The 14,384-nt window shown below is 38.7% G+C and overlaps 1 protein-coding gene across 4 annotated transcripts in view; it reads right to left on the reverse strand.

Annotated features, from left to right (window-relative positions):
- Positions 1-14,384, reverse strand: part of pcx (pecanex) — a 514,715-nt gene that overhangs the window by 381,341 nt on the left and 118,990 nt on the right. For all 4 annotated transcript variants that reach the window (XM_067155270.2, XM_067155269.2, XM_068229749.1 and 1 more), the window contains exon 6: positions 936-1,122. In XM_067155270.2, the coding sequence (XP_067011371.2) occupies positions 936-1,122 (187 nt within the window). The remainder of the gene's footprint in view (positions 1-935; positions 1,123-14,384) is intronic.

Below are 14,384 nucleotides of genomic sequence, written 5' to 3' on the forward strand. Positions count from 1 at the left end.
GTAGAGATCAAGAGTGACATGGTATTTTCAATGCAAAAGATTGTGGAAAAAGACTGGGAATACAAAAAAATCAAATCCTGACCTTTATCGACTTTAAGAAAGCATATTATTCTATTCTCACAGATAGGATTTGGTTGGTCCCGCAGAAGGAAGAGATCCCACATAAAATGATCCAGATATGAGATATATACAGCAAATGCACCTGTACAGCTCAGATCAAACTAAGAGAGACAGAGGAATTTGAAGTTAGAATGAAATTACAACAAGGGAGCATAATCACCTCTCCTATCTATTATCGTCACGGATGAAATACTTAAAGAAATCAAAAAAAGGACAGGGGCAGAAAAACTAAAAGCATGGCTATTTGCTGATGAAACTGAATGTGAGGAGGATGTTACATAAACAGGCAAACACACGGAATGAAGTGTCTGAAGAATTGGGAATGAAACTCCCTTTCTTTCATGAGAATCAGGGAAAGGGAGGTGTAACAGTTCTGGGGAAAGGCAGCTGGGAGTTTGATATTGAAAGATACGAGATGCATTAAGTGTATGCAGAAATGGAGAGCAGAGCAATTGAGACGGAGTGGTATGGGCATGTGAAAGAATGAGAGAAATATGGATCCCAAAGTTGATACTTGCAAAGGAGGATTGAGGTAAATTACCTAGAGGCAGACCCAAGAAATGATTGAGAGAACAAATTGAACAAGACCTGAGGAAGAGAGTGACAAACTTTTGAGACATCTTTGATGAAGAATGGTGGAAAGAGAGGCAGAGATGAAGTTCAATGATCCAAATCCCAATCCAAGATCAAATTGGACAATAGGACGATGACGATCACGCAGCATTCACAATATTGTCTATGCCATATTTCAAAATAAATACTAAAAAATCTAAACACATTTTGTATCTGTTATGCAAGCATTTTTCTGTGCATACCTTTCTCCCTGGCAGCTGAACTGTCTCCATTCTCCAGCATGTAGCCCAGCTCCAAGGACCCAGTTGGCTTGATCGCAGGAGTCCCAGTTCCTGGCAAGAAGCCAAAACTGCCATTGGAGACGTTGGAATACCGTCGAGCGTGGAGAGGAACAGACACAGAGGAACTAGATGCAGCTGGACCAGATTCCTACAGTACAGAAATCATAATCACCACTTTGATTCCTCTTTCTCTATTCGCTGAGCTTCTAAGGACTAAGGAAAACCTTTAATAATGATTTACTACAGAACTCATTTCCCTCATGTCAAGTATGTTATCTACGACAACTGTTGGAGATCCAACCAGGCTCAACACATATTAGAACCTCGATAATTCAACATTGGTTCATTCAAAATCCCCAAATTCGAAGAATGTGTCATTCCTGGAAACATGTGGTACGGTTTGGAATGTTATTTAAATGGTTTAATTCAAAAAGCAAAGTCAGTCCCAAATTGCCTTTATTTTAAAATAAAATAGTATTTTACAGTTCAGTTTCTCCTCGTGACAGAACGTGTCTTCCAGAGCATTTGTGTCTCTACAGTGTGCTTCCCAAGTTTGCGTGAAAATGTAGTTCTCTTTTTTTTTTTTTTTTTATCACCAGAGCCATTCCTGTTGTAAGGGATAAAACTGAATACATTAGTAAAGGCTGATTTCAGAGAACTGTCAACCTAAGAAGGAAAAAAGTGAAGTTTAAAATAAAATTCAACAATTGTTTATGATAGGTAAAACATTAAATTTTATTAATTTTATGATATGTGTTCATTTATTGATGTCTTTCAGTTTTTAACTGTGTGGTTAATTGAACCTTTATGTGCAGTCTAAATTCATTTGATATTTCTCAATGTTTTAGGAATTACCGTTTATTATGATGAAATGGTATCAAAATAATTATGGTAAATGTTAATTCTAACGCTCTTTCTCTTCGTAGTAAAGTACTTATTTAGGTTATTAACAATTGATACAAGGTATAATAAGGCGACGAATTTATTGCTGCAGGCCATGTAAACACGCGACGAAAAAGGTATAATCATTTCTGTAGACGAAAAGTGCACGGCTCAATTTGAATAAAAATTTTTATGCAAAGCCAATACTGTACACCCTTTCAAATTGCTATATCATTCATTTAAAATTTCAAATGGATTCATACGAAGCTGATAGTAAAATACGTCGTGTGCTTATGACGTTCTCGCAAGCGGGCGGCCAGGGAGTTCCCCGTCACATGGAGCCACGTGCACAGGAATGCTGGAGACAAAATTGAGTGGTACCAGTGGCAAAGTGACGATGACAATCACGTATCTCGAATTCAAGAATCTGGCACATTTCAAGAGTGTTTTGATAAACTAGTAAAACCGTGTCCCTTGTTTATGAAATACATGTTTAGGCCTATTAAAAGAATGCAAAGCAAAATTTTCGAAGTGCAGAAAAACAAACGACTGAAAATTCAATGGTTTTGCAAGTGAATTTTGTGGAGTATTTTACGATTCTTCCATAAGATGAGATTCAGAGTTGTTATTGGCAACACCGACAAATTACGATATTTACTGCTTTTGAGTGGTTTGCGGGAGGAAATCGTGCTTCATATGCGATTATGTCTGACCATATGGAGCATGACAAATATGCCACGCACTCATTTTTAAGCTGAGTACTAATATTAACAGACATCAAGGAAAAACGACCAGAAATCACAAGAATGGCGGCGAGCCAGTTCAAGAAAAGGTTCATGTTTGCAAACCTGACGCTTTTTAAGTAAACTTATGGAATGAATGTAACTTGGAATTTTTTTGCGTCTGGTCACGGGAAAGGTGCTGTTGACGGTGTTAGCAGAACACTAAAACGTAATTTGACTGTTGCTCTACGTGCAATAAGAGACCTTACAAATGTGCACGATGTCGTGGAAGGAGCGAAAAGAAATTCAGCAAACACAAATCTTATATTTGTTCCTTCTGAAGATCTTGAAGGAGTAAATACCTACTGAAAAGCCGCTTCGCCGATGTCTGTGCAGTACCAGGAACATATGACATTCACAATGCGGAGCCATTAAAAAAATACATAGTTCAGGCAAGAAAATATTATTCAGAAACAACTACCACACTCTCTCTACATTCAGACTACAAGATCGAACCAGGTGACAAAAATCCACCCTGTGATACGACTTTGTCCTTAGAAAATACAGCGGAAAGAAACATTGCAGGTACCGGTATTATGTTTGTACCATAATTGAAAGTGATGGCGATGTTTATTTTATAACCAATTTTCACAAGTGCATGGATGAAGCTACACTGTTTTGTGAACCCCAGTCGAAAGACGGGTGCTTTTTAAATGAGAGTGAAATCGAAAGAAAATTAACGGTGCCTCATTTTACTGGTGGGAAATGGTATTTTGACGAGTCTATATTAGAAGCAGAACGAATATAAATTGTTTTTTTCATTTTTTATATTTTTTCTGATCAAGCTTTCATTCAAACTGTACAGTAGGCTACGTACCAGTAAGCGTTGAATGTCCAGATATTTTTAAATATTTTAGTTTATTTTTCATTCAATGTTATTAGTGTTAAATAAATGTGCGACAATTCATAAAAATACTTTACTTAGGCCACATGTCCGTACCAGTATCTGTAGTTATGTATATTATTATTATTATTATTATTATTATTATTATTATTATTATTATTACATATATACTTCGCTGGGGCCATCAAGGACCACGTTAAGTCTTGTTGCATTTGACACTGAACTTGGCCTTCTTTAGAGCCCAAATTTCCCTCATTCTTTGTGAGTGGGCCTGCTTACGCTCCTCTGTCCAAGGGGCACCGTGTCTTCTCTTCGGTTGCTCGTCTCGGTTTAGCCCGTTCGTCAATATTTTCTTGCGGAAGAGATCTCTGTTAAAGGCGTCTTCAGCTTAGATATGTAGCATTTGCAGGTCTTCTTTGGTATTTCTAAACCAGGGAATTGTAGTTTTGGGGTTTGAATCAAAAAAGTGAAAGATTCCTTTAGTTAACTTTCTTCTGTCCATTCTTTTCAGATGACCGTAAAATCGTGCCCATCTTTTTCTGATTGTGTCGGTAATTTTCTCTATTTTGCTGTAGACTTCCTTGTTGGATCTCTTTTGATGAATTCCATTTCTGTACTTTGATCCCAAGATTCCTCTCACAATTTTGCGTTCTCTTTTCTCCAGTTCTTCAAGGAGTCCTTTGTTGGCATTTAGAGACAGGGTTTCGGCTGCATATAGAACTACTGGCTTCAGAACTGTTTCATAGTGACGTATCTTGGTGTTTTGGGAAAGGCATTTTTTGTTGTAGATTGTGCGGGATGTTTGGTAGGCTATTTACAGTTTGCGCACTCGCTCCTGAAGTGCTTCTTTGTCTAGTCCATTTTTCATGATGATCTCACCCAGGTATTTGAATTTGTCTACTCGGGTGATGTCCCAGTATTTTGTATGGAGTTTTGGTGGAGCCTCTTTGATGTTAGTCATTACTTCTGTTTTCTCAAACGATATCTGCAAACCAGTTTGTTCGGCAATTACCTTTAAAATTTCAACTTGAGCTCTAGCGGTTTCTATGTCGGTTGAGAGAACAGCAATATCATCGGCAAATGCTAAGCAGTCTGTTGCGATCCCCTTGGATTTGGTTCCTATTCTCAATGGACTGTAGTTGGTTTCCTGTAATCTCACCCGCCAGGTTCTGATGATCTTTTCAAGAACACAGTTGAAGAGTATCGGGGATAGCCCATCACCTTGTCGTACTCCTGTTTTGATGGCAAAGGAATGTGAGAGACATCCGTGGAAATTCACCTTGGATTTTGTATCGGTCAGGGTGGCTCTAATTAATGCCAACAGTTTCAAATCAACTCCAAATTCATTTAAGATGTTTAGCAGGACTTCCCGGTCAATGGAGTCGTACGATTTCTTAAAGTCCACAAAGACAGACACATACTGCTTGGACCTTTGTGTACAGACTGATGATCGTTTTCAGATTTTGGATCTGTTCAGCTGTTGAGCGACCTTTTCTGAACCCTCCTTGGTATTCTCCTATTTGATGTTCGACTTGTGCTTCCAAACGCTCCAGGATGGCAAGTGATAGAATTTTGTAAGTCACGGGTAGCAAAGATATTCCTCTGTAGTTGTTGATGTTCTTCATGCTGCCTTTTTTGTGTAATGGATGGATCAAAGCTATTTTCCAATCTTCAGGTAGGGTCTCCTTGTTCCAAATTTCTTCTATTTGCTTTTGCAAGATATCAAGTGATTCTTCTGGGGCATATTTCCATAGTTCTGCTACTACTGAGTCTTCCCCCGGCGCTTTGTTATTTTTGAGACGGGCAATGTGGCGCTTGATTTCATCTCTGTCGGGTGGTCTGGAATCTGGGTACCTGAGTAAGGGTTCCTTGGTCTCAATGGCGCTTTGCAGTTTAGAGCAATTAAGTAAATTCTTGAAGTAATCTGCCAGAATGCTGCAATTTTCTTCATTTGATGTCGCCTGTGTGCCGTCCGTTCGCTCAAAGCATAGAGATGGTGGTTTATAGCCAGTGAGTTTGCGTTTGAAGGTTCTGTAGTACTCTCTGCTTTCATTCTTCCTAAAGTTTTGTTCTATCTTTTCAATGAGAGATTTTTCGTATTTACGTTTCTCAGTTTTGAACACCCTAGCTGCTTGGGCACGTTGGGTTTTGTAGGTTTCCCAATCATTTTCTGATTTCGTAGAGTTGTACTGTTTCCACGCATTGAGTCTTTCTTGGAGGACTGATTCGCAGGTACTATTCCACCAGGCATGCTTTTTGATTCTCTTGATTTCTGCAACGTCTTTGGCGGCCTCAACAAGGAGACTTTTGGCGTTGTTAAAGTCAGTCATTTGGTCTAGCCTTCTCCTGGAACTCCTCGACCCTTTGCCGAAGTTTATCACTGTCGAAGCGTGTGATCTGTTTGGTTGTCTTCCTTGTGTTTGCGGGAATTTGTTTGAATTTGATAAGAGACATATAATGATCTGAGGCCACATTGATGTCTTTCTTTACCTTGACATTCATAATCTCAGGGCTGTTTCTCCTGGAGATCACAACATGATCAATTTGGAACTCTCCGAGAGCTTGGACGGGAGAACGCCAAGTCATTTGTTTTCTGGGTAGATGGCGAAAGTGGGTCGACATGACCTGCAGGTTGTGATTTTCGCAAATGGTCACCAGTCTTTTGCCGTTGGGATTGGTTCTTTTAGGAGCAGAGTAATTTCCTATAACTTTCTTGTACTTCTGCTCACGACCTAGTTGGGCATTGAAGTCACCCAAAAGAAGCTTGACATGGTGTTTGGGGATTTTGTTCAATTTTTCATCCAGTAGGTACCAGAAATTATCAACTTCGTCTGGATCAGACTTGTTCTTATCGTTTGTAGGAACATGTGCGTTAACTAGAGCGTAGGTTTTGTTCGCGCATTTAATTGTGAGTATAGACAATCTGTCATTCACAGGTTCGAAATTTGCAACCGATTTAAGGATCTTGGTTCTAACAGCAAACGCGGTTCCAAGCATCACAGCTCCATTGAGGATTCCTCTTTGCGCTTTGCTCTTGAAAAATCGGTAGCCTTCAGATTCAAAAATCTCTTCATCTGGGTACCTTGTTTCCTGTAGGGCCACTATGGATATCTGATTTTCGTGAAGAGCTTTGGTGAGGGTTTTCAGCTTGCCAGTTTGTGTAAGTGAATTTATGTTGAAAGTTGCTAGAAAGGTTTTAGATTTTGGCCTGAGTTTTTGACTCTTTGGGGTGCACCGAGACGCTCCGACTCGTCTCTTGCACGATGTCGAGTCTCCCCCAGAATCCGAACGAGACTCGTGCGCCGTGGTGTTCACGACGAGGGATATATCCGAAGATTTACCCCCTGGGGTATGTTTCTTGAAATGTTGTGCCATCATGCTTTTTGACTTGACTTTGCTTTGGACGGGTACCCATCCTTTTACAACTAGGGTTGTTAGCCCTAGAGGTTGCCTCAAGATGTTTTCCTGGCTTCTGGTCATTTACCAGTCTTCGCCGTAACCCTGGCAAGGGACCAGGTTTTTTTTCATGGTGGTATTTTATTTCCCTACTACCCTCTGACTCTGCTGGCGGCAGAGCCAGCGAGTTTCCCCAATTCCAATGGGACGCGCCCGATGGAGGTAACCGGTAAATCCCCACACGGGTATTATTATTATTATTATTATTATTATTATTATTATTATTATTATTATTATTATTATTATTGGTAGGAGGGAAGCTTGTAGTTTTACGTAACCGATAATCACACTATCATAAGCAATGGAACATCATATTTTACGTGAAATCCGAACCACCGCACGTGACTTTCACGTCGAAAATCACAGATGCATTAATCGGGACTCGAACCCAGTCCATCTTGATGGTTGCAAGCAGTTTGACCCTTGCGCCATCACGCCCCTTATTTATTATTACTTGCTACGATATTAACCCTTTCCGCTCGTGTGTCGACCTGAGGTCGACAGCCGTCACTTAGCGTTATAGCTCGTGTGTCGACCCTGAGTCGACACAATGTTTCGCCGCTCATTGCTAGGTTACCTGGCAAGCCAGGACTTTTGTACTTCGTTTCGTAAGTGCTGGTCCCTTCCGGAAACCGAAAGAAACAAAATACGAGTGTTTTAGTTTCTCTTTGCTCAGCAAAATTGCTGTTTCCTTGACAATGGAAAGCAGTCGCGTGAAGCAACATGGCGGCGCACAGTCTGACCGAAGCTGAGATTCTTGCGCCTATTTCGGCTGATTTTGTTGATAGTGACCATGAAAGTGATGAAAATTTTGAATCTGGCGATGAAAGTGATATATCCATTAGTGATTCAAGTGATGATATCGATATCAGTGTCGCAAGAAATCATAGAGGAGGCGGTAGTATGACGACTCGTCCCGGTCCCAGTCATACAGTGCTGACTTCAAATATACCTTGGAGATCGTGGAGAACTGGTGATGCAGGATTACCCAAATTTCCTTTCAGGTTAGTGAGTGGATTCATAACATGTGGCAATAGATCTAAAATAGAACTAGAGTACTGGCAGCTATTTTTTACTGATCAGTTGCTAACCTCTATTGTCCATGAGACGAACAAATTTGCCGAAATGAAAATACAGCAAAATACGCCACTTCAGAAGAGATCTATCTGGTTTTCTTGGAAACCTGTGACTTTAGAAGAGCTGAAGGCATTTATTGGTGTAATTATCAACATGGGGATGAACAGTAAGGCAGAAATGCAGGATTATTTTAGTGAAGACTGGTTGGATAAGCAGGTGTTCTACAAAGATGTGTTCTCTCGAGACAGATTTCTACAGATATTCTGGAATCTCCATCTTTCTTCCCCTGATGTTGATAGGGCAGGCCCACAATCTACAGGTTCGAAGGTCAGAAATATAGTGTCGTACCTGGACATGAAATTCAGGGAACACTTCATTCCAGGAAAGAATCTGAGTGTTGATGAAAGCACTGTAGGCTTCAAGGGTCATGTCGTGTTCAAGTGTTACAATAAGCAGAAATCAACAAAGTGGGGACTCCGTATTTATGTACTGTCAGACTCGAGCACCGGATACGTATGTGCTATTGAACCATATTATGGTTCAATAACCACACAATCACTTGTTAGGCAAGATTTACCCTTCACTTGCAGGATAGTTATTCATTTGGTTACAAAAGTTTTGCAAGCCACCAACGAAACTGGGTTTCATGTCTTTACGGACCGGTTCTATACCAGTTACGACCTTGCTGCTGAGCTACTAAAACTAAAGGTCCATATTACAGGCACTGTAATGGTAAATAGGAGAGGTCTGCCATTACAAGTGAGAAAAGCCGCAACAAAGAGAATGAAACAACATGACTTTATTGCACTCCGAACAGATAACACTTCTTGCTTGGTTTGGAAGGACAAGCGAATTATTGCTATGCTGTCTACTTTCTATGACGATTCCACTCAGCCTGTGCAAAGAATAAGACGTCAAGGTGCCGCGGAAATTGTAGAGAAACCTACTGTCGTATGTGCTTATAATCAATACATGGGGGGGGCGTTGATCTTTCTGACCACTATGCTAGCTCATACCCATTCACACGTAAATCAGTGAAGTGGTGGAGAAAAATGTTCTTCTGGCTTCTGGAGATCACAATAGTGAATGCCTTCCTACTCTTCAAAGAAGGCAACAATGGAATCACCCATCTGAAGTTCAGGAAAAACTTGGTAAGACAACTTGTAGGAAATGTGCGGAATACACAGAGCAGGAAAAGGGGAAGAACTTCCTCAACAGATGAAGAAGTGAGGCTGAATGGCAAGCTACACTTGCTGTACCCCCATCCTGAAGGAAAAACTAAAGATTGCAAGGTTTGCAGTGACAGGAAACTTGTTGGAGGGAGGAGAGAGACAGTCCACTTCTGTAAAACCTGTGAGAAGCAACCAGGGCTCCATTCAGGCATTTGCTTTGAACGCTTCCACACACTGAAGGCATACCGTTAAGAAAGTGAAAAACATTATTTTGTGCATTGTAAATACCATAAATTAATTAATTTTGTAGTTCCTTCCTGTATATATTGTTAAAACCAGTACTTAATACAAGGTTTAAAAAAATGAAGAATGCTGACAGAAATAAATACGAGTAGGGAGAAATCAGGACTTACAAATAATTCGAGTGGAAAGGGTTAAACATACATTTTATCATTCAATAATCATATTTCATGCGGAGTTAAAGATTTATTAGCCCCTCATGCCATGTCGGCATAGCGCAAATTCACGTGTGTAATCCCGCGACACTGTCAAGTAAACAGCGATGATCGTCTTTAAATATATTAAGCAGACATTACGCAACTTACACATTTGGGTTTTTTTTCACAAAATGTACATTTGTCCTTGTAAACAATATATTACCATTACTAATAAAAGTTACCACAATTCACAGAATTTAGAAAAAACGTAAAGGTATGCAAAATTAAAAGTCCGTCCCATGTAAACACCGATCGGTACGTTTAAAAGTTTATAAAATAGCATACATCAAGTTTATAACAATGAAATTTGTGGGGGTTATTATGTATTATCTAGACATTATTATGCATAAATCTCAAATTGTTTAGGTGGTAAGTTTCATATATACGTCAAAAAGAAATGTACAAATATAAACATGCGACGCCTGGAATTGGCCTAAAACAAAGAATTTCTTTCAGACAGTTCATTTTCTACAGTCAAAAAGGTTTCCACACAGAGACCAGGAAAAAACCGAATTAATAACTATGAATCCAAGTCTTCCTACTGCAAAAGCCCTTCCAAAAATACACAAAACAGTTGTACCTTTTCGCCCAATCATCAACTTTAAACCAAGCCCTTTAAATAAAATATCTCAATTTATCCAAAAAGAACCCTTGTCATGAAAATTTTTTTTGGAGTACTATGTAATCCAGCTGTTGATGTACTTCAGTAAGTTTTTTGTGATAAACTGCAAGACTTGAGTTTAAATTTAGGAGCTGTTGGTGGCGACACCTCTCTCGTCTATGTTCAGTAAGTGGTTGTTATCTGTAAAGATAAGCTAATATAAGTATAGTGTGCGTATGAAGGAACGCCCGGTGTATGTACGGAAATGAAAAGAGTACTTACTATTGTTGTTGTGGAGGTCGTGTAGCGATATGTTTGGAGACTTGCTGTGCTCTACTACGAGTGCGTCTGGGGCTGATGTTAGCTGTGGAGAGGGATGTAGGTGGAAGGGGAAGGAGGAGTGGCTATTGTGGAGGTAGGGACGGGGTCAGGCTTGTGATTTGTCAGTTTGTTAGGGCGTGTGTTTACTATTTTGAGATAGTCGTTCTTTAATGCTGGAATGGCTTTATCAAAGATGATGCTAGTTTTTTCTTGTAATGTTGTTAATGTTATGATTGGGATTAGCGTATTGGTCCAGAGAAATATAGAAATCTTCGGTTATTGTTCAGCAGGGGGGCCTTAGTGTTTATGTTTAATATCGTCATATCGTTATTGATGTCTGTGAAACTATGCTTAGATTCTTCTACATGTTGGCCTATTGATGAGAAATGGTTGTGTTTTACTGCATTTATATGTTCATTGTAGCGGATGGTGAAGTTTCTGCCTGTACGTCCAATATACCTTGTGTCACAGTTGTTAAATTTGATACGGTAGACACCCGATTGGTTGTATTTATTATTATTATTATTATTATTATTATTATTATTATTATTATTATTATTATTATTATTATTATTATTATTATTATTATTGACTGTTTTGGTGTTGTGTATAGTGTTGGTGCTGTTGTGTGTGGTTTTGAATGCTATTTTCAGGTTGTGCTTCTTAAAAATATTAGTTATAGTATATATATGGGTGGTGTTGAAGGTAAATAGGGCATAATCTTTTTTAGGTTTGGCAGTTTTAGTTAATTTGGTTTTAGGTTGGGATTTTATTTTGTGAATGACCATTTCTTTGCTATATCCATTATGTTTGGCTATGTGATACAAATTCTTATAATTTTGTTAATTACCACCTATTCAATATAATAAAAAACATAATAAAAACTTACATATTAAGTTGTTGATATGGTACATGTTTATTAAGTTGTTGATATGGTACATGTTTATTAAGTTGTTGATATGGTACATGTTTCGCTCCTTTTTCGTGAGCATCATCAGCCAATTATTAATTACTTAAGGTTATATAAGATCATGAATCTATTCTATTGGATTAAGATTATGCTTGGAATCACAATTCAAGATGGCGACTACTGTGTGTGAGTCTGTGATATCCCTAGTAGATAATGGTGTAAGATGCAGTGAAAAATGTGGCTAATGCAGAAGAGTAGTTAAAAATGGGATTCTGTGTCGTAAATGTGATGAATGGTACCATTTTCGTTGTGCAAATATTGTAAATAGGACTGAAAGAAGAAAGTGAGTGGCTGTGTCCCGAGTGTAAACAAACAGAGTGAGGCAGAACAACAAGAAAGAGAGACTTACGAAACTATAATTAAGATTTTAGGAGTGCTACAAGAGGACTTATGCGCTCTGAAACATGAAAATGAAAGCTTAAAGGACAGAATAAAGAAACTGGAAGATAGAGAAGACATTGGAGAAGAAAGATCGCCGTGGACGGAAGTGACGCGTGGCCATTTTAGGCCTAATGTTAAACATATGGGAGAAACTACATACAACTTAAAACCGGGAAAAAACTCTTTGCAGTGCCAAAATAGATTTCAGTTATTGCAACAAGTTCCAGAAGAAGACACACCAAGTTTTCCAAATAATTTTCAATCCAGTGAAGGTAAGCTACAGAAGAAGAAAACCGAAAGTCAAGATCGCCAAAGATTCATCTCTACGCAGACAGTCAAGGGCGGGGTATGGCAGAAGGCATCAAGGATGAGCTGCAGAATCCAGAGACTGAGGTTTTAGGACTAATAAAACCAGGTGCCAAAACTGAAGACGTCCTTTCAAGTTGTGATCCTGTGTTAGAGAAGGACAATTATGTGGTGATTGTGAGTGGTACAAATGGCATTGCTGCAAATGAAGGTGAGGAATTAATTACGACTCTCAGAGGTAAGATTTCCAAACTACCTGACTCAAAAGTAATTGTAGTAAATGTGCCACCCAGGTTTGACCTTTTAGAGGACTCATGTGTGAACAAAGCTGTACATGATGTAAATATAAAAATCAAGAGATTAAGTAAGAGTTTTAGAAATGTCTATGTAGTAGATACTTTAGGTCTTGGCAGGCAAATGTTCACTAGACATGGGTTACATCTAAATGGTAATGGAAAAGCAACTCTCTGTAGACAAATTGCTACAATTATCAACAGAGATTTGCAAACTAATCTGTACTTAAGAAAACCCATACCACTAAACTGGCACATACAGGGAAACTTGCCAGAAAACCCAGACCCTTAAATCAAGATCTATGTACAAGGATCTGGATTCCAGGGAAGTTCTCAACTCATGAGTCAAACGTTACCCAATTGCAACAGTCAAGTTTTAGGGAAGAAGGAGGTCTGAGATTGCTCTTGGTAAACTGTCAGAGTGTAGTAAATAAACAATTAAAATTCGGTACATTGATGGAATCTTATGAGACGGATGTAGTGATAGGAGTGGAATGGTGGTTGAGAGAAGGGGTGGGTAATACAGAAGTATTTCCAGAAGGGTATACAGTCTATTGTAGAGACCGAGGAGATAAAAAGGGAGGAGGGGTATTTATTCTGGTGAAGGAAACTTATTGTTCGCATGAATGGTTTACCGATGAAAGGGATGAAATATTAGGGATAAAATTAGTTTGTGATAATATGAAGGAGGTGGGAATTATAGGAACATATAGGCCTGGAAGAGAGGAAAGAGACATGGAAATATTTGAGAAAATAATAGATTATACTCATAAAAACAATAATGATACGGTAATAATTGGGGGAGATCTAAACTTGCCTGAAGTTGAATGGAATGGAGCTGCAAGTGAAGCCCATGAACAGAAACTGGCAAATAAGTTAATTTGGGAGGGAGGATTTACACAAGTAGTACAAGAACCAACTCGTCTCAATAACTTGCTAGATGTATTCTTGGTTAAACCATGGGAAATTGTTGATAAAACTGAGGTAATTGAAGGAATAGGTGACCATAAGGCTGTAATAATGGATGTAGGACTTGTACCAAAAATGCTTAATAAGAGGGTCACAAAAGACAAGAAATTATACAGAAAAACTAAAGTTGATGAATTTGGGACTTACCTTAAATCACAATTCAGTTGTTGGATAAGTGAAGGGAATAATGTGGATACACTTTGGGCTAAATTTAAAGGAATCATTTGGGAAGGAGAGAAGAGATTTGTACCTGTTAAGAAGGGTAAAATGACCTCAGACCCTGTTTATTACACAAGGGAAATAAGAAAATTAAAAAGAAAATGTAGAATAGTAAACAGGAAAATCAAAGAAGGTAGGGAGAGTAGAGAAAGTAGAAAACAGTTAATGAGGGAACTGAATAGAGTGAAAAAGGAAGCAAAAGAGAATTATATGAATGGCATTCTTCAAGAGGGTAATGACCACAAAAGGAAATGGAAAAAGCTGTATTCATATATTAGGAATCAAAAAGGAAAAGGAATCCAAATTCCTACAATGGTGGGAGAAGGGGGTGAACACTATTTAACAGATACAGTGGGGAATTCCGAGATTCAGTAGAAGATTGTCAGGACTTGGAAACCGTAACAGAAGATAGAGAGGGAGAGACACAGAGGGAAACAAGAAGCTTCTCATTCTCAAATGAAGATATTTTCAAAGAAACCCAACTGCTTCAGCAAGGAAAAGCAGCAGGAAGTGATCAAATTACTGGGGAGGTATTAAAGACAATGGGGTGGTATATAGTGCCTTATTTAAAATTTCTCTTTGATTATGTCATAAATAATAGTGTGATACCAAAGGAATGGAAGGAATCTATAATAATACC

Source organism: Anabrus simplex, chromosome 11 (genome assembly GCF_040414725.1).
Source record: "Anabrus simplex isolate iqAnaSimp1 chromosome 11, ASM4041472v1, whole genome shotgun sequence".
Lineage (NCBI taxonomy): Eukaryota > Metazoa > Arthropoda > Insecta > Orthoptera > Tettigoniidae > Anabrus > Anabrus simplex.